This window comes from Protopterus annectens, chromosome 7.part0 (assembly GCF_019279795.1).
Source record: "Protopterus annectens isolate FY-2018-M chromosome 7.part0, PAN1.0, whole genome shotgun sequence".
NCBI classification, from domain to species: Eukaryota; Metazoa; Chordata; order Ceratodontiformes; family Protopteridae; genus Protopterus; species Protopterus annectens.
The window spans coordinates 130116313-130135893 of record NC_056739.1 but is presented as its reverse complement, the minus strand read 5'-3'; the positions used below and the strand labels follow the sequence as shown (position 1 = coordinate 130135893).

General features: G+C 43.1%; 1 protein-coding gene across 1 annotated transcript in view; it reads left to right on the top strand.

The window, feature by feature from the left end:
• The window catches only part of ZNF76 (zinc finger protein 76), an 870184-nt gene that overhangs the window by 247611 nt on the left and 602992 nt on the right, over positions 1-19581 (top strand). Inside the window, exon 2 of the mRNA XM_044076568.1 lies at positions 18376-18461. Within this exon, the coding sequence (XP_043932503.1) occupies positions 18389-18461 (73 nt within the window). The 5' untranslated portion in view covers positions 18376-18388. The remainder of the gene's footprint in view (positions 1-18375; positions 18462-19581) is intronic.

Genomic DNA, 19581 nt, shown 5'->3' with positions numbered 1-19581 from the left:
ACTTGGGCTCAGATAGCACAGAGGTGGACTTCCTGAATTTGATGTTCCCAGAGGAGCTATACACCCATATTGCTAATGAAACAAATAGCTATGCTGCACAGAGGCAGGCCGCAGCAGGTAAGGTTGATACGCAGTGGAGTCCTGTTTGCCCAGGAGACGTACGCACATTTCTAGGTGTCAGAATATACATGTCTATTGTACATGTTCCTGAATTGAGGCAGTACTGGGAAACGCACCATGTATATGGTCACTTCCCAATAGCAGAGTACATGACCAGAGATAGGTTTGAAAAAATTTAGCAGTACTTCCACTGCAACGATAACAGCCTGAGCCTACCACAGGGCTCTCGTGGTCATGACAAGTTATATCACGTACGGCCAATACAATATTGCATGCATGCAGGACACGTTACAATGTGCATCATGAGGTGGCTGTAGACGAAGCCATGGTTGGCTTCCGTGGATGCTTGACATGTAGACAGTTTATGCCTGGTAAGCCTGAGAGGTATGGCATTAAGGTGTGGGTGTTGGCAGACTCCACCAGTGGGTATGTACGTGAATTCCAGGTATACACTGGAAAAACGGAGCAGAATACAGAGGTCGGGCTGGCACACAGAGTTGTGGTTGACTTAACTAGGGGACTGATTGGCAAGAAGCGTCACATTTACTTTGATAACTTCTTTACCTCTGTTCTGCTGGCACAGCAATTGCTGAAAGATGATCTATACTGTTGTGGAACCATGCGCACCAATAGGTCAGGATGACCTCTAACATTCAACAGACAGGCCATTGGAAAAGCAGCTCGAGGCTACTACAAGCATTTGCAGAGTGGACCACTGCTAGCTACTGAATGGAAGGATAGCAAACCAGTGTTCCTCCTGTCAACTAACTGTAACCCAACCTTGCCAGTCTCCAGCACATACAGGAGAAAGCGTGATGGAAGAAAGGCATCGGTGCCATGTCCACCAGTTGTAAACATGTACAACAGTTACATGAATGGGGTGGACCGAGCAGATCAGCTCAGGACACAGTATCCCAGTGCCAGAAAGGCCCGCAAATGGTGGCTGTATTTGTTCTGCTTCTTATGGGATGTGGCCATTGTCAAGGCTTTCATTATATTCCATGAAAGTATCAGCCATCAGCAACAGTCACGCTCTGGACGTGCTATTCCAGCAACACAGTTACAGTTCCGAAGGAACCTAGGCTTGCATCTACTTGCCAGTTACACGAAGAGGAAAAGATGCACTGAGATTACTGTCCCAGAGGCTGTGAGCCGATTTGAGCATGGCTTTTACTTTCCGGTGAAATGGCGTAAATCAAGATGCAAAAACTGTGCCAGCAAGGGTAAATGTGCTGAGCCATCATGGGGGTGCCTGACTTGCAAGGTCAACCTGTGCGTCGAATGCTTTTGCGAGTACCATGGCCATAAATTTCTACCATAGTGCTGTTGTCATACCTAAGCATGGGCTTGGGTGTGCCACTGTGATGTAATGTTTCCCTCCGGGAAAGGACACATGCAAAAAGAAGTAGCCTGGGTCAGTCTTGGCCTTTTGACATGTTGCCTTGATGTAGCTCTCCACTCAGTCTCCCTCCCTTCAGGTGTAGTCAATGTATGTAGGTCAGGGCAACAAGGTTTACATTAGCTCGTCCCTTCCACTCCTAATGGCCATTGCCGAAAGGACACATGTAAATGGAAAAGGCAGAGGTATAGCAGAGTGCCTCACCTGTTTTTTCAGTGTACATGTGCCCTTTCTGTGCCCCCATGTCAGTTGGCAGCCAAGCCCTTCAGCATCAGTGCCAGGAAGGTCCCTCTTCAGTTATTTGCCAACTGCTCTTAGGTTGGTGGGTGCATCGCGGGGGGCATACCCAGCCAGCATGGATCTTGTGATCCACCTGGATCGCAATTGGGAACTTGGAGACTCTTCAGCTCAGTCCCATAGTGCTACTGTCCTAGGTAAGCATGGGCTTGGGTGTGCCACTGTGATGTAATGTTTCCCTCCAGGAAAGGACACATGCAAAAAGACACAGCCTGGGTCAGTCTTGGTCTTTTGACATGTTGCCCTGATGTAGCTCTCCACTCAGTCTCCCTCCCTTCAGGTGTAGTCAATGTATGTAGGTGAGGGTAGTAAATGTATGAAGGTCAGGACAGCAATTAGTTAGCTACTGCAGTCCCTCATCCCTTAGGTCCATTTCTGAATGGGCACATGTAAAGAGAAAAGGCAGACTGCTGACACTGAAGGAGGTCACGAGACCATAGTGGTATCAGCAGTCTGAGTGGGCATTCAGCACAGCTATGGGACACTACAGATAACCAACACCTGGAGCCCCATGCCTGTCCTTGGCATATTAGGGGAGCGGCGGTCCTTGGCCTGCTTTTTCTCTTTACATGTGCCCTTGCTGTGCACCCTTGTCCATGTCCACCCATGCTTTATTTCAGGTAAGGTAAGACTGTCTTCTGCTGTTCGGACGTTTACAAAATGCGTTCATGCATGGCTTGATGCACAGGGTCGGTGGATCTACAATCTGCCATAACAGCATCACCACGGAAGATGTTCACCTGTTCAGAAGGGATGGCATTCACCTAACTGAGAAAGGCATTGCGTTGTTCTTGACCAACCTCCACAATGGCATGAGAAGAGCCATGCAAGATAGCTAACATGCAGCTTGTGAGAAGAATGGAAAACACCCATGATCAAGTCGGACCAGTATAGTAAGTAAAACAGTATTATAAAATGTGTTGTGTAAAATTCATTTCTCTGAGCTTGGCAAATAACTGTTATGGAAATTATGATTTTTTTTCATATTTTGGTAAATAACTTTGCAAAGGACATCTGAATGTGCCAAGTAATATCTCATTTTCCAGCATGGTAAAATAATTGTGCCTGTATGTCTGACACATGTGCAGATATCAAAGTTTGTTTGGGACTTATGGTTATGGAAATTATGATTGTTTTCATATTTTGGTAATTAACTTTGCAAGGGAGCATCTGAATGTGCCAAGTAGTATCTCATTTTGAAGACAATATTGCTGGTTCCAACATGGTAAAAGAATTGTGCCTGTATGTTTGACACGTGCAGATATCAAAGTTCGTTTGGGATTTAGGTTATGGAAATTATGATTTTTTTTCATATTTTGGTAAATAACTTTGCAAGGGAGCATCTGAATGTGCCAAGTAATGTCTCATTTTGAAGACAGTATTGCTGGTTCTAACATAGTAAAAGAATTGTGCCTGTATGTTTGACACGTGCAGATATGAAAGTTTATTTCGGACTTAGGTTATGGAAATTATGATTTTTTTTTTCATATTTTGGTAAATAACTTTGCAAGGGGGCATCTGAATGTGCTAATACCTAATTTTGAAAAGATTATTTATAGTTCTAACATGGTAAAATAATGGTGCCTGTATGTTGTACTCATAGGCAGATATCAAAGTTTGTTTCGGACTTAGGTTATGGAAATTATGATTTTTTTTCATATTTTGGTAAATAACTTTGCAAGAGGGCATCTGAATGTGCTAATACCTCATTTTGAAAAGATTATTTATAGTTCTAACATGGTAAAATAATGGTGCCTGTATGTTGTACTCATAGGCAGATATCAAAGTTTGTTTCGGACTTAGGTTATGGAAATTATGATTTTTTTTCATATTTTGGTAAATAACTTTGCAAGGGAGCATCTCATTGTGTGAAGTAATACCTCATTTTGAAGACACTGTTACTCCTTAAAACATGGTAAAAGAACTGTGTCTGTGCACTGTACACATGTACAGATATCACAGTTTGTTTAGTCTTGTACGAATATGAAAATTATACATTTACAATACTTCTCATTATTATGCCCATATCTTTGCGAGGGAGCATGGTAATCACACAAATGATGCATCATTTTGAAGCTATTTAGATGCACAACTTCTATACTGACACGTAGGCTCTGTCTGTTACAGGTGATGAGATATTATGCTTTGTTTATTTATCAGTTATGAGAAATAATATAGTAATCATATTTCGGTGAGTATCTCATGAAAGGAGCATCACACAGTAATGGTTAAGGTATCATTTTAAAGCTGACATTCATACTAACAAATTAAATTCAAATTGTATGGGTCTGCATGGTACATAGACCAATATATTCTGCTTTGCTTTTCCAAAAAGGTAAAAAATATGCACAATATCAGCATTCCTTGCCAAATATTTAATAATGACTTTGATATGCACTATCAACATTTATACTGTTGGAAAGGTCAGTGTTTGCTGAACAACTTTCATGTTTACATTTTTTAGTGTAGCTCTTATAGTTAAAGAGTTATGAACATTTGTTTTCTGTATAGTATTACAAATGGATTTTCTGAAAATGAGCTCAGGCTGCACTGTTGTTCCTATGGTGGAATTAAGCAGGCAGCTTTTTCTGAGCTGCTCCGGAGTGAACAGGCACTGGGCGGCAGTGAAGAGTTACCGAATAGCTGGGTAACTACAGCAGAGCTAGTAAGGGAGACTGCTAGAAAAGTGCTTGGCATCACATCTGGACAGAGGAAGGATGACAAGAAGACATGGTGGTGGAATGAGGAAGTACAGGAGAGTATACAGACAAAGAGGTTGGCAAAGAAGAAGTGGGATTGTCAGAGAGATGAAAGTAGACAGGAGTATAAGGAGATGAGGTGCATGGCAAAGAGAGAGGTGGCGAAGGCTAAGGATAAGGCATATGAAGAGTTGTATGAAAGGTTGGACACTAAGGAGGGAGAAAAGGACCTGTACCGATTGGCTAGACAGAGGGACTGAGCTAGGAAAGATGTGCAGCAGGTAAAGGTGATTAAAGATAATGAGGGAAACATACTCACAAGCGAGGAGAGTGTGTTGAGGAGATGGAAAGAGTATTTTGAGGGGTTGATGAATGAAGAGAATGAGAGGGAAAGAAGGTTGGATGATGTAGGGATAGTGAATCATGAAGTACAATGGATTAGCAAGGAGGAAGTAAGGATAGCTATGAAGAGAATGAAGAATGGAAAGGCGGCTGGCCCAGGTGACATACCTGTGGAAGCATGGAGGTGTTTAGGTGAAATGGCAGTGGAGGTTTTAACCAGATTGCTTAATGAAATCTTGGAAAGTGAGAGGATGCCTGAGAAATGAGAAAGTGTTTTGGTACTGATCTTTAAGAATAAGGGTGATGTGCAGAGCTGTAGTAACTACATAGGCATTAAATTGATCAGTCACAGCATGAAGTTATGGGAAAGAGTAGTGGAAGCTAGGTTAAGAAGGGATGTGATGATTAGTGATCAGCAGTATGGTTTCATGCCGGGAAAAAGCACTACAGATGTGATGTTTGCTCTGAGAATGTTGATGGAGAAGTACAGAGAATGTTAGGAGTTGCATTGTGTTTTTGTAGACTTAGAGAAAGCATATGACAGGGTGCCTAGAGAGGAGTTGTGGTATTGTATGAGGAAGTCAGGAGTGTCAGAGAAGTATGTAAGAGTGGTACAGGATATGTACGAGGGTAGCGTGAGAGAAGTGAGGTCTGCGGTGGGAGTGACAAATGCTTTTAAGGTGGAGGTGGGGTTACATCAAAGATCAGCTCTGAGCCCTTTCTTATTTGCAATGGTGATGGACAGGTTGACAGACGAGATCAGACAGGAGTCCCAGTGGACTATGATGTTTGCAAATGACATTGTGATCTGTAGTGAGAGTAGGGAACAGGTGGAGGATACCCTGGAGAGATGGAGATGTGCTCTAGAGAGAAGAGGAATGAAGGTCAGCAGGACTAAGATGGAATATAAGTGTGTGAATGAGAGGGAGGATAGAGGAATGGTGAGGATGCAAGGAGTAGAGCTGGCGAAGGTGGATGAGTTTAAATACTTGGGGTCAGTAGTTCAGCGTAACGGTGAGTGTGGAAGAGAGGTGAAGAAGAGAGTACAAGCAGGATGGAGTGGGTGGAGAAGAGTGTCAGGAGTGATTTGTGACAGACTAGTACCTGTAAGAGTGAAAGGGACGGTCTACAAGAGGGTAGTGAGACCAGCTATGTTATATGGGTTGGAGACAGTGGCATTGACAAAAAGGCAGGAGTTTGAGCTGGATGTGGCAGAGTTAAAGATGTTAAGATTTGCACTGGGTGTGATGAGGGTGGACAGGATTAGGAATAAGTATATTAGAGGGTCAGCCCAGGTTGGAAGGTTTGGAGACAAAGCCAGAGAGGCAAGATTACGTTGGTTTGGACATGTGCTGAGGAGGGATGCTGAGTATATTGGGGAAAAAAGATGCTAAGGATGAAGCTACCAGGTAACAGGAAAAGAGGAAGGCCTATGATAAGGTTTATGGATGTGGTGAGAGAGGACATGCAGGTGGTTGGTGTGACAGAGCAAGATGCAGAGGACTGGAAGAAATTGAAACAGGTGATCTGCTGTGGTGACCCCTAACGGGAACAGCCGAAAGAAGAAGATGATGATGATGTCAGTGTTTACAGCTCACCTGAAAATGTAAGGAGACAGTGTTCCTACACATGCCCTGTACATCTAATGTCAATGAGGGTCTGTCTCATCACGCCTACCATTCTTTGGGAAAAACTCTGAAGTTACTTTTGCCATATAGCTATTAAGTTAATAGGTTTCAATTTAGGCACAAAATTGTACATAATGCATCTCCCCAAAGTTCTAATCTAGTCTGCATAAGCCATGGTCTCATTTCTTTATGCATTTATGTCTACAGCATGTCACTGTGTCTGTCTTAGGTCACATTGCTACAGCTATTTCTATGGCTCCTCATGCTGTAATGCCACATCAGGGATTTTCAGCTGACCCTTTTGTATTCAATTGTCTCACAATTCTTAGTTTCTTCTTTAAATATGCCTTTCTCAGGCCTGCAGGCATCCCATAAGATGTTTGATGAATCCAGAGAATTTCTCCCTTAGCATTACTTTCCATCTAGCCTCTTTCTTGGCCACAGTCAACATGGACACATCAATCCTGGTGTTGTGAATGGCAATTCATTGTGCAGACAACTCTTGATGTTTTCACATTGCCTGAACATTACCTTCATAGCAATACAGGAGATAAGAGCAGTCCTGTAGACCCTCCAAGCCTTCCAGGATACCTTCCCCATTGAAGTTATGGCAGATGTCTGGTACGTCATTGATCAAGGGGGAGCTCATTCCCACAGTCTCTTCTAGAGCCCACTTGACACTGGGAATGAGTGATGTTTAGAATAAGCCTTTTTGCTGCTCTTCATATACCCGCAGAGTCCAATTCTTTGGCGGTAAGCAACACAGGTGTATGTTGCTACTCCACAATTGTTCCTCAGCAGTTCAGTTGTTCAAACATTTTCTGGAAATGACAAGACCACACTGTGACCAATTTGATTCCCCAGTGAACACCAAGCACAGCAGCTTTTTGTCCGGTTCTGACCCTGAGTAATCCCCCACATTGGACATCTGGGCTCCTTTACTGTTTTCTTTCATTTTCTATGATGTTGCAATTCATTCTGAAGGCAGAAATTCTAAATACCTAAAGTTATTCCCATGCTGCTTCCTTACTAACACTGCCTGTTGATGTTCCCTGTAGTACTACCTCATCTTCTGGAGAAGCTCTTATTCTTGAGACTCGAAAGAACATTTCCGACCTAGACGTCTACTTCCTATAACTTGTTGCTTGGCTTCTCCACATCCAGTATGTGCTTGTCTTCCTTCATTCCTTCTTTAGAAGACTGGTCAAGCTCTATTGCTTTTTTTTCTGTATCCTATTCCTACAGTTTTAGACCATCTTGCAGACATTTTTGAAGCATGGCTCCATTATTCAACCTTTAAAGTGCATTTCACTGTCATGTCTAAAATATCAAGCTCATAATTCATATTCATTATCCTAGTTAAAAAAAAAAAAAGTAGGCAGAGCCTTCATTAGATGCACTTTTTTGTTGAGGCAACTTTTGTGAGCACCAGTATCTTTATTGGGACTTTTACTTTTGTAAACATTGACAGTAGCTCCCTTTGAACCCATGGGTTCAGGAGCGTTAGTTTCTGACTTGGAAGATTCCATTTCCTTTTAGGCATTTATATCAACTGAAAGGATTTCCAAGGCACATACTCTTTCTATTGAACCTCCTTATGCAATGTTTTGTCAAGTGTTTTTTGACACTAAACCTACCTTTATTTATTTATTTTATTTTACATTTGTTGACCGGGCTAGTCTAACTGGACATAATATCCGTTTTCAGTAGAGGCCCGGGGAGAAAAGCTCCAGTACAGGCAATAAACAAAGATTTATCACGTAAGGTATAATATGAGTAAAAATACAAGGTAGGAAGAAAAATAAGTTTCAACACAAATCAAATACTAAAAATAGGAGATAAACTTATACTACATACTACTATATTAGACTTATAAAAACAGTAACAATAACACAGAATGAAGTTACACAGACAGAAAAAAAGGTAACTGGTAAAAGCCTAGTTCTTAGATAATGACTCTCAAACTCCTGAAAGTTTAGTGAGGAGCTAAGTAAGGGGGATAGGGGGGTAGAACTGGGTGAGTGAGGACTTTATGCAAAAAGTTTCAGTAGAGTCCAATCTAAATTGGTATGTTCCCTTGCCTATCTGTTTTTCATCCTTGTGCAGATTCTGCGGAGTACATGCTATACTGCATGGACATTACCCACAGTTAGAATGGAGACACACTCTTAGCATGCAGAGGCAGCCAACTGTTTTTCATTTCTTTAAAAAAGCTAGGCCATAAAATATCTAATATTACCTTTGCTAGACAATTTTTCTGTGAGCATTAAATTTTGATGTGGACAGTAAGCCTCACTGCAGGTTACTAAGGCTAATTCTACTAGCTTTAGGCTTCTGGATAGCCTTGTTCAGAAAAAACAGCTCTTGATGACATTTGTGCCGCAACTACATGGTCTTGTCTATTTGCTTTCACAAGGCATTACGAGCTGGCTCTGATGTCCAGGTAGAGATCTTCCTTTAGAGCTACTGATGTCAGGGGTATGTTCTCATGAAGGGACCACCTAGTAGGCAAAGCCTGAGTTTCTGTCCTGTGAGGATGAACCTACTCTTACAGATATGAAAGTTGGACACACTTAACATAAAGCTAGACCTGGAAGAGTAGGCCCTATGCTAGCAATGTCGTGTACACTTTCTCCTTTTCCTTGTATTTTCAGCACAACTAACCTTAGATTCTGAGAGGGACAGTTGTACAATGATTCTGGGATTGGAGAAGGTGTTTAGCAGCCTGGAAAAGATTGGTTTGCAAAACATTTTTGTAATGTCTATATCCTCAGTCATGTGGCCTCTACTGTTCCAGATTTGCAGTAATGCAAATGCGTAATTTTTGTTTTCTGCTACCTTGGGGATGAAGACAGGGCATTTGTTTTAGTGAAGTTATTTATGGCAGACATGAAATGTGAGACACTCTGCTAGTTTTTGTAGCTCAGGCTAACTAGTTTGTTTTATTGGCATATGAAAATGTGTTCTGAGTTATATGTATGCAAAGGAAATCATTTTTCTAGGGGAAAGTCATTCAACAGCTTTGACAAAATTAAATGTTTCTAAAAAACAGTCCATCAGTCACTGAAAAGAACCCTTCACCTAATATGAGTACTTGCCTAACATCAGCTTTTTGCCCCGGAGTGCAGTGTCTTACTGGGTAGATGGCAGCAAAAATCACTTTGGGGTTTCAGAGCAGCCAGTGCCTACTTTGTTGTGTTCCAGAACTTAGTTATGGCATTTTAATGTGCAGCAGATTGAATAAGCTACAGATGTTTAACATCAGAGTCCAGCAGGTAGTACCTACACTTGTGGACATGCATTAAAAAGTCAAGTTTTCCACTTTGCTAAACAGTGAGGTTTGTAATCTTGTAGTCATCACCTCTGTTATCCCTTGATCTGTGGGTTCGGTTCTGAAATCGGAACCGACTCTGCCGTACTACAGCCTACAAGGACCAAAAACTGTCCAACTTTTCTCCCTACCCATAATGCTCCTCTTCCTTTTACCTCAGATCTTGTTTGCCACTTCCAGTGACAGACTTGTTGCCAAATCTCTCAAGCTAAGTACAATTGTATTCTAAATTTACTTAGTTGTTTTTTTTCATTTGCACCCTTTCTATTACACTTATTACATCCGAGTGACTCCTCCAGGTGCATCTGCAGTTAACTCCCACTGACACCTGTAGGCATCAAATATTGGTTGTTCATATTTGCATCAGTAATTCCAAAACTATGCTATGTACAAAGTTTTAAAAGATTTCATCTTAAAGCTTACACAATGGCAAACTCAACTGAATTAATATTTCACCTGTCTAGTGCAAGTAAAGAGATATTAACCATTGTTCTTATGATATTAGTTCATATGGATATATTTTTCTAAATATCTTAACAACCAGGTAACACAGACAGAATTCCTTAGCCTCATATGAAAGCTCTCAGCTAGATGAATAAACTCCTGCTGATAGTATTTGTTTAACTTGAGTGGTTGCTGAGATATTGTAAGTTGTTTACAAAATATTACAAACATAATCGTTACTGTCATTTATAAAATTCAGTTTAAGACCTAGAACCTAAAAAATACTACTACTATAAAAATAGTTTGTGCTGAAGGGTTTGCCATTATACTTCTTTTGTAACCCCTTATGGTTCCAGATGTATGAGCATTTGTTTGAAATGTGAGTATATAATTTAATTTTGTTAAAAGGCTTTCAGCGCCACCCATTGGAAGTTACAGTGCAAACTTCCCGAGTTCTGTTTATCTCCTTTTATTGACTGGAATCTCTTAATATATTCTTTTCTCCATTAAGTTCCTTTCTGACCTTTTTCACTTCAATGAATTCTTCACTACCGTAGTTGGTAGATTTTCTTACCTTCCCTTTCAATTTCTACTTCAAAAAAAAAAAAGTTGTCTTGTTTATATATACCTCTGGTATTTCTTGTCTACCATTGCTGGTAGCAAGCCTTTTACTGTATACTTTAGGTCCGCATTATCTATACCTTTTCCTGTATACCATTGAGTATTCTAGGCCTACCATTCGTAGCACTATTCTGTAAATTTTTTTTCCTATTTCTAGTTTTCAGTTTCAGCTCTGTGTACTAGATATGGCTGAAAAAGGAAAGGCCACCTCTGGCTTTAAAAAATGTCAGAAGTGCGATAGGACGATGCCTGATTCTAATGGTCATTTGTTATGTGTATATTGTTTAGGCTCATTATATCTTCAGGAAGACTGCTCAATATGTCATGGATTTAGTCACCGAGCCTTAGTCGCATGAAAAAATAAATTGATTTTAAAAGGCATTCTAAAGTCATGTCTTGAGGAGGCCTTTTCTGGTTCCAGATCTAAGACGGACCCTTCTTCTTCTTCCTCTTCGAAAACCGAGAAGCATAAGTCATTCAGCGCCAACTTCCCCCTTGGTACCGGTAACTAAGAAAGCTAAACTAGAGGGTCCACAAATGACAATGGAACAGAAAGCCTCTGCTTTGAGACTTCTGGTATCTTCGTCACCAGAGCAGACACTTGAAAAGAAAGACAAAGTTTCGGAACCTACAACCTCTGTTTCATCCACTGCACTGGCGCCAACACCAACAGTTCTGGCAATAATTCTTGAGGAACCAGAGTTCATTTTTCCAAGAATGCAAGATTCATATCTATAGATCCATATGTGGATCAACTACCTAGTCCAGTTTTAGAGAGACCTAAATCTCCATCCACCCAATCAGAAATGGACATGCTGAGGCTGGTGGATCAGGTTCTTGGGGCGAGAGGATTGCTTTCTATATTCTCTGTTTCGACTACCTCTAGTTTTGGAACTGCCTTCTCCATGACTCCACCAAATCTTCCTCCTCTGACCTCATCAATGGTTTTGGAGACTCAGGCTCAGATCTTTCTGACACTGACTGCTTTGACTCTGGCCAGATCTTCATCTCCAGGGCCGGTTACTACCCTGACCTCTTTGGTCCTCTTAGAACTGGAGGGCTCTCAGGTTGCAGGTTCCACTGTCAGTTCCAGGGAGCAGGTTTCTGCTCCATTGTTTTTGGAGCCATTCCTGCACCTCGGGGCCTCAGCACACGTGAGCTCCACTCCAGCTTTGGTATCGAGGGCAGTCTCCTCGGAGCAGGGTGTGACCTCTGTTTCTAGGCAGTCTCTCGGTTCTGGGCTCCCTTCCCTCTTTGGAAGGTCATGCTTTCCAGGCAATGGAGAGGGCTTTGTCCTAGGTGGGTACCCAGACAACTGCCCCCCATTCGGAGATGATCCCTGATCCTTCCTCTCATTCTGACTCTCTCATCCAGCCACTGTATTTGGATGGCGAGGGCTGAAGCTGCAAGATGCATCTGTCCGGGTCTTATCCTCTTCTGACCCTTCTTGACATTATCCCACTGAAGAAGTTCCTCACAAGAGAAAATGCAAGAGGAAGCACATGGATTCCCCAGAAGAATCTGTCACTGAGGATACTGACTGCGATGAAGGGGAAGGGTCCCCTAGGTCATCCCCTGAAGATGTCTCCTTTGGAGACCTCTTTGAGGTCCTTAAGCAGAGTGGTGGCTGGAAGTCCCAACATCCCTTCCCCGAGGAGTCTATAGACCTGCAAGCTTTTAGCCGTCGCCCATCTACTTCTTGGTTGACCCCCCCCACCCAGCTGATGAGCTCATTAAACTGATCGCACAGCAGGCATGGAAGGCTCCTGATTCTATAGAGTCGATCCCTAGGAGGCCAGACAAAATTATCTCAGCCCCTGAAGATTTTCAATTTTGGCCAAAAGATTTAGCAGTAGATGCCATGGTGGTTGCAGCTGCCACAAAGAAAGAACTGTCTGAGGAGAGTTCCACTATCTGTCCTCCCATTAGAGAGTCCTGGGCAATGGATAGGTTCGGGAAGTGGGTATATGTTTCTTGACCTTTGCCCTACTGTTGTTGAATTTTATGGCACATTTCACTAGACTCCAAAGGATTTGATTAAGGAGTTATCAAATACCCTTTTAGGAGTCATATTTGACGGAGTCCAAGAAGAGCTTGCTTCTCAGCTGGCCACCCTGAAGTCCATATCCAACTTGTCAATGAAGCTCATAGTGCATGTACCCAAAGGGGCGACCAGAACAGCGGATTCCAGTATAGCCATAAGGAGACGCACCTAGATGCAGTTAAGTGAATTTGTGGAGCCATTCAAGTCCTCTTTTTGTCAATGTGCCTTTTGACAGATCTTCTCTTTTTGGCCCAAAACTTTGCGAAGCCTTGTTCAGGTGTAAGAAAGATGGAAAAACCCTCTCTGCAGTGGGAGTATGTTTTTTTACTCCTCAACTGTCCTTCTCTAGGAACCAGAGAAGTGGGAAGATGTGGCCTTTCTAGGACACGTGGCAGCGGCTCCCCCAGGGGCAGAGGGGGGAGTTTTAACAGAAGACGCCATCCACGTGGCAGAGGTGGCCCACAAAACCAGGGTTCCAGAGATTCTTTCTTGTCTGAACCCTACCAGCACTCCTGAAGGAAGGCCCGATTGCATGCCTGTGAGGGGAATTGGGGGACGATTATCCTTACACCAACAAGCCTGGTTAGAAATAGCTACAGATGTTGGAGTGCAAAGGATTATTACCAGAGGATACACAATTCCCTTTCACAACCTTCCCAAAAAACTTCAAAAGCATTCGTGATGTACCACCCATCATAGGGAACCAACAGTTCAAAAATCAAAAAAATGCTACAAAAAAGAGGCATCCAGCATGTCCCCTCAGACCAGAAAGAATCCGGAATTTACTCAAGATTCTTTTTAATGCCAAAGAAGACAGGGAACTGGAGACAAGTTTTGGATCTGTGTTTTGACCAAATCTGTTTGTCAAACGAAATTCCAGATGGTCATGGTTCAGTCCATCCTTCCATTTTTAGGGAAGGATGATTGGATGTGCTCAATAGATCTTCAGGACACATATTACCACATCAAGATGGACAAATGTTCCAGGAGATATTTCCGCTTCTTGCTGGAAGCCAATCACTACCAATTCAGAACACTGCCTTTTGGTCTCGCCACAGCCCCCAGGGTGTTCACCAAATGTATGGCAGTGGTAGCATCTCACTCGAGACTTCACAGACAGAGTGCTTCCTTATTTAGACAACTAGCTCATCACCGCTCCCACCAGGCATGTCTTAGAACAATCGAGAGACTATACTCTTCAGACTTGTGCCTATCTCGGAATCACAGTAAACCAGGAAAAATCTACATCTGATCCCAGTGTAGAATTTGGAATTTGTAGGGGCAGATTTGAACACAAACACTTGCCTAGCCTCTCCTAGCCGCGGTAGTGCAGCGGTAGCGTTGCCTCAAAGCAAGAGGTTCTCCCGTTCGATTCTCTGCTGGAGTGCCTTCTGTGTGGAGTCTGCATGTCCTCCCCGCGGTCGAGTGGCGTTCGAAAGACATGCGTGAATGGTAGTGCCTTCGTTGAAGGTTGGGCATCGGGCTGGCACCTCGGCACTGTAAAAATCGACTGCCAATCATTAGCGGACCTGAGTTCCACTGTGGCGACCCCTAAACGAGAAAAGCCGAAAGAAAATCAAACAAACTTGCGTAGCCTCTCCTCCCTTTCCCCATCTAGAAAAGATCAGATTTCAAGTCAGGAAAAGCAGCAAGACAGTTAGCTGCACATCTAGTTCTGCAGGCTCTAGATTCCATGGCAGCAACCATTACATTGTTACCTCTAGCAAGATTCCACATGAGACTCCTACAATGGCTTCTTGCATTCCAATGGTCCATTCTTCGTCAGCCAATGTCGCATCATATTTTAGTGACCAACCATTGCAAAAGAGATTTACACTGGTGGATTCACTCCACAGACATTCTAGCCAGACTGACTTTCTTACCACCTTAGCCCCTGGCCATAGTGACCATGGACGTCTCCCAGATCAGGTATTGGGGGGGGGGCATTATCTGGGCAAGACGGTCCAAGGCACTTGGGCACTTACAGAGGCCAGTTTGCATATTAGTGTCCTAGAGATGAGGGCAGTACTGTTAGCGTTGCAGGTATTTAAAGCTGTTCTTCCTCCAGGGACAATTGCGGTCCCGACAGACAACATGTCAGTAGTCTGGTACATCAGCAAACTGGGTGGGACGAATTCTTATCCCCTTTATCGAGAAGAATTCAGAGTTTGGGAGTGAGAGAGCTCTTCCAACCACTTTCTTATAGCAATGCATATCCCAGGGACATCCAGTTTGATAGCGGACAAGCTGAGCAGGTGTATCCTCACGCCTCGAGTGGTCTTTCAACCCGAAAGTGGCTCATATGCTTTTTTTGCTGCTGGGACCTCTTTGCATCACCCCCTAAACAACAAGTGCAGCAGCTATTTTGCCCTGATCCCCACTTTCAGAGGAGGCCCTGAGAGATGCTGTCCAACACAGTTAGCCCTCTGGACTCCTATACGCTTTTCCCCCAATACTGTTAATCCCTCAGTTTCTGAAGAATATTACCATGTTGAAGAGCAAAGTTATCCTCATGCCCCATTCTGGCCTTGACAGATTTGGTTCTCCTTTCTGCCCTCATCTGATTCAACAACCGTGGTGGATATCCCATCCAGAGGGATTAGTTCACCTGAACCTTCAGAACTTAAAGCTCACAGCATGGCTTCTCCACTTCCATTGATTGCCAGGCATATTTCTATGTCTTCTCCAGTCCATAAAATTATTTTGGCCTCGAATAAACCTTCCACTATAAAACTTGACTCTAGCAAATGGAAAAAAATGTTCCTGTTAGGCTCAAAGTAATCATATTAGACCCTTTCTCAGCGACCATCACAAAAGTTTTAGATTTTTTTGACCTTACTTTTTGGACAAGGAGCTTCTGCCTCTACCATTATGATTCAACTAGCTACCATTTCAGATTTCCACAGTGTTACAGGACACTTCACTGATGTCTCATAAACTTTTGTAAGGCCTTTTTGAAAGGAACATTGATGTTGAAGCCTCCACATAAAGACCCGTATGTTCCATGGGATCTCAATTTAGTTCTCCAGACTTTGATACATTCCCCCTTTTGAGGCCGCAGCCACTTCTGAATTAAAGTACTTGTCTTGGAAAACAGCTTTGTTTATAGCTATTACCTCTGCTAGAAGAATGTCAGAGATTCAGGCATTGTCTTGTAAATCAATATATTTGATTTTCCACCTGGATCAGGTATCATTAAGGACCAATCCTTCTTATCTACCAAAGGTTATTTTGGAGTCCAATATTAATCAGACTATACATTTTCTTGTTTTCTTTCCAAAATTTTCAAACAAAGGTGAATACTATCTGCATTTGTTAGACGTCCATAGGCAGTTACATTTCTACCTTCATAGAACAAAATCTATCAGAAGATCTGACCAACTGTTTATTGCCTTTCCAGTGCTAGACTGGGTAGACCAGTATCTAAAATTACCCTTTCTAGATATTTGAAAGACTGCATATCCTTCATATATGCTAAAAAGAATGTTAATTTACCTAGGCAGGGTAAAGCACATTCTACCAGAGTTGTAGCCACATCAACAGTTTTTTACTCCAGAGCTTCCTTGGACAATATTTGCGCAGCAGCAACTTGGGCTACCTCACATACCTTTTACTCATTACAAATTGGATATGGCCTCCAGGGGAAGAGCGGCCTTTGGCTCTATGGTGCTTAGGAACATTCTGACATGAGCAAACCCAAGGTAAAAAGTAGCTGGGGACTCTGTCCCACAGGTCAAGGAATAAATGAAGATTGACAACATCAAGTAATGTACTCGCCATAACATTCCATCTGTGTTGTCTATCTTCATTTATCCTTGAGGCCCCTCCCTCCAACATCCATCCTTTTATATCTCTTGGTGAAGCAAGCTGTGTCCTTATTCACTATTTTTGTAGTCTTCCAATACCAGATATGGTCTCCATAAAAGTATATTGGGGATACATACCTTTTTCTTTCTGTCAATCAGGAAACTCTATCTGAGGTAAAAGGGAAAGGAGCATTATGGGTAGGGAGAAAAGCTCAAGAGGTTTTGGTCCTCACGGGCTGTAGTACGACTGAATTGGTTCCGATTTCGGAACCGAACCCACAAGTCAAGGATAAATGAAGATCGACACCACAGATGGAACGTTATGGTGAGTACAGGTCAGCCCTAATTCATCACTTGGGAGGGAGAGCTTGCAGGGTTAACCCTGGTCTAGTTCCTAAGAAGGAGAGCTGCTGCTCAGCCCGATCCCTCCCCCCTGGGAGGGAGGACTGCAGGTCAGCCCTTCTCTGTTCTCCTGGGAGAGAGCTGCAGGTCAGCCCCAGTCCATCTCCCTGGGAAGGAGAACAGGTTAGCCCTGGTCCAGCTCCCTGGGAAGGAGAACTGTAGGTCATCTTTGTCCATCCCCTTGGAGCGAGAACTGCAGGTCAGCCCTAGTCCATCCCTTTCTGGGGGAGATGCAGGTCAGCCCAGTCCACTCCCCCCCCTTGAAAGGAAAGCTGCAGGTTGACCCCTTTCAGTCCCTGAGAGTGAGATATGATGGTCAACGCTGGTCCATCCCTCTAGATGGGAGAACTTCAGGTCAGCCAAATCCATCCTCCTGGGAGGAAGAAGTACAGTTCAGCTTCTGTCCACCCCCCTGTGAAGGTGAAGTGCAGGTCAGCTTTGGTATGTCCCCCTAGGAAGGAGAAGTGCACGTCATCCCTGGTCTGTCCCCTTGGGAAGAAGGGCTGCATGTTGCCCCCAGTTAAACCCTGAAAGGGAAAGCTGATGGTCAGCCCTGGCCCATTCCCTTGTACAGAGAACCGTGGGTCAGTCCTAGTCCGTCTTCTGAGAAGAAAAGCTGCAGGTCCACCCTGGTCCATTACCTGGGGGGGAAACTTAACTAGCAGACCCCATTCCATTTTCTGGAAGGGAGAGCTAATGGACAGCACTCAGAATTGCCCATCACCAGCCCAGGACTTTGGAAATGCCAGTAGATGTCCAACCTGCACAGCAGCAGGCCTGCTTAGATCACCAAATGTTGCTTTACTTGCATCTTTTGCAGTAGAGAGTCAGTAATAGAAAGTCTCATGCGCAGTCCTGACTGATATATGCCCAATAGAACATGCTTTTCTTCAAAGCCACGTTGGTGCTGGGTTTGGTGAATCTCTCTCAGAATTGTGAAGACCATCCCAGTCTTTTCCAGTGGTAGTATAAACTGGCTTTCTTCAGAGCATGCATATCTACTACCAAACCCATTCTCACAACTATCAATTGTTCCACTCCTCGGTTAGTTTACTTGCGTCACAACTGATTTTAGTAATCCTTGCGTCCATCATCACTTAGGAAAGGAGCAGGGTTTCAAGATTTTGAATTACAGCTGTAATGTTCACCAGCCTGATTTTTGGTGTGTTGTTCTAGGTCTGTGATGCATTGCTCTTGGAATAGAAAATGCAGTTTCTGACCTTTTTTTTTTTTTTTTTTAAGCCTTCCAAGTGTCATGGAGAGTTTGGGACTTCAGGCAGTAACACTGACTGATGGCTCTACAGCATATCTCCAGCACAGTTTTAAGGGTAAGTAGCCCAATGAATGACCAAATTTCACCTTAGCTGCTTTGTTTCATTACTGATGTTTTTTCTCTGCATGCCACTTCCTTGCCATTGAGGTTGCTTGGTTTTGCTTGATTGGGAATGTGTTCCATACATTAATTGGTAGATGGCATGTTTGTGTCTTAGTGCCAGAGAATCCTGGGTTGAAGTTTTATGGGATATTGCCCTCATCTATATGTGACTCAGAACTGTAGTACAGGATCAAGCTGTATCACAGTTTGTGATGTGTCCTGTAGGTATGGTGGGATATGAGCATACTCTCTGCCCATTGGTGGTCAGAATTCTTGGTTTAGTTGAATCGCAGCTACTGTTTACCAAGGGCAGTGGCTGAAAATTAACTGACCTCACAACATTTTCTGACTCAATTGGTTTATGTACTTAAATGTTATAGTCTGTAATATAAGCAAATAGGACCGTTTACAATCTTTTTAGCTTGGTATAAAATCCATAAGAATTGCGTAAGTCAGTTGATGCAGTCTTTGACGTTATTATCCAACTTATTACAGAGAACCTTCTAAACATCTGCTTCTTCCTAGTTTGCACATTTTTTTATAATGTGTTTTTTGCCTCTGTGTCTGCTGACTGTCGGGCTTCTCAGTACTAGTTTTGCAGCTGTTTGTTAGCCCCACATCTTGAAGGCAAGAGACAAACTAAAAGGCAAATTTTCCTGGTAGGAGGTAATTTGTGTCCTTACCAGCATGCAAGCAGTGAGAATGTTTTTCTAATGCCCTAATCCTGCGTCTGGTAAGTGATGTGAGCACCTACATCACCACAGTGCATTTCCTCCTGCATGTCCAAACTTCCTCCCATTCAATAACAGATGTCCTTGGTCCAGACTTTTTTTTTTCAGTGCTATGAAAGTTTCCAGATATGTGGTGGCAACTGGTTGACCAAAGCCACCACTCTGTTCCTCTAGAGTGGATGAGCTGGTATCGGCTAATCACTCCAGCCCTTCCTTGCTTGGCTTTTCCAGTACCCAAGTCGCCACTCAAACTCTGGTCACATGGGTTATAGTCAGGGCTTTATTGCTGTATACTGCAGAGCAAAGCCTCCTTTCTAGTTTGTAAACAAGCTGCATTAGCTG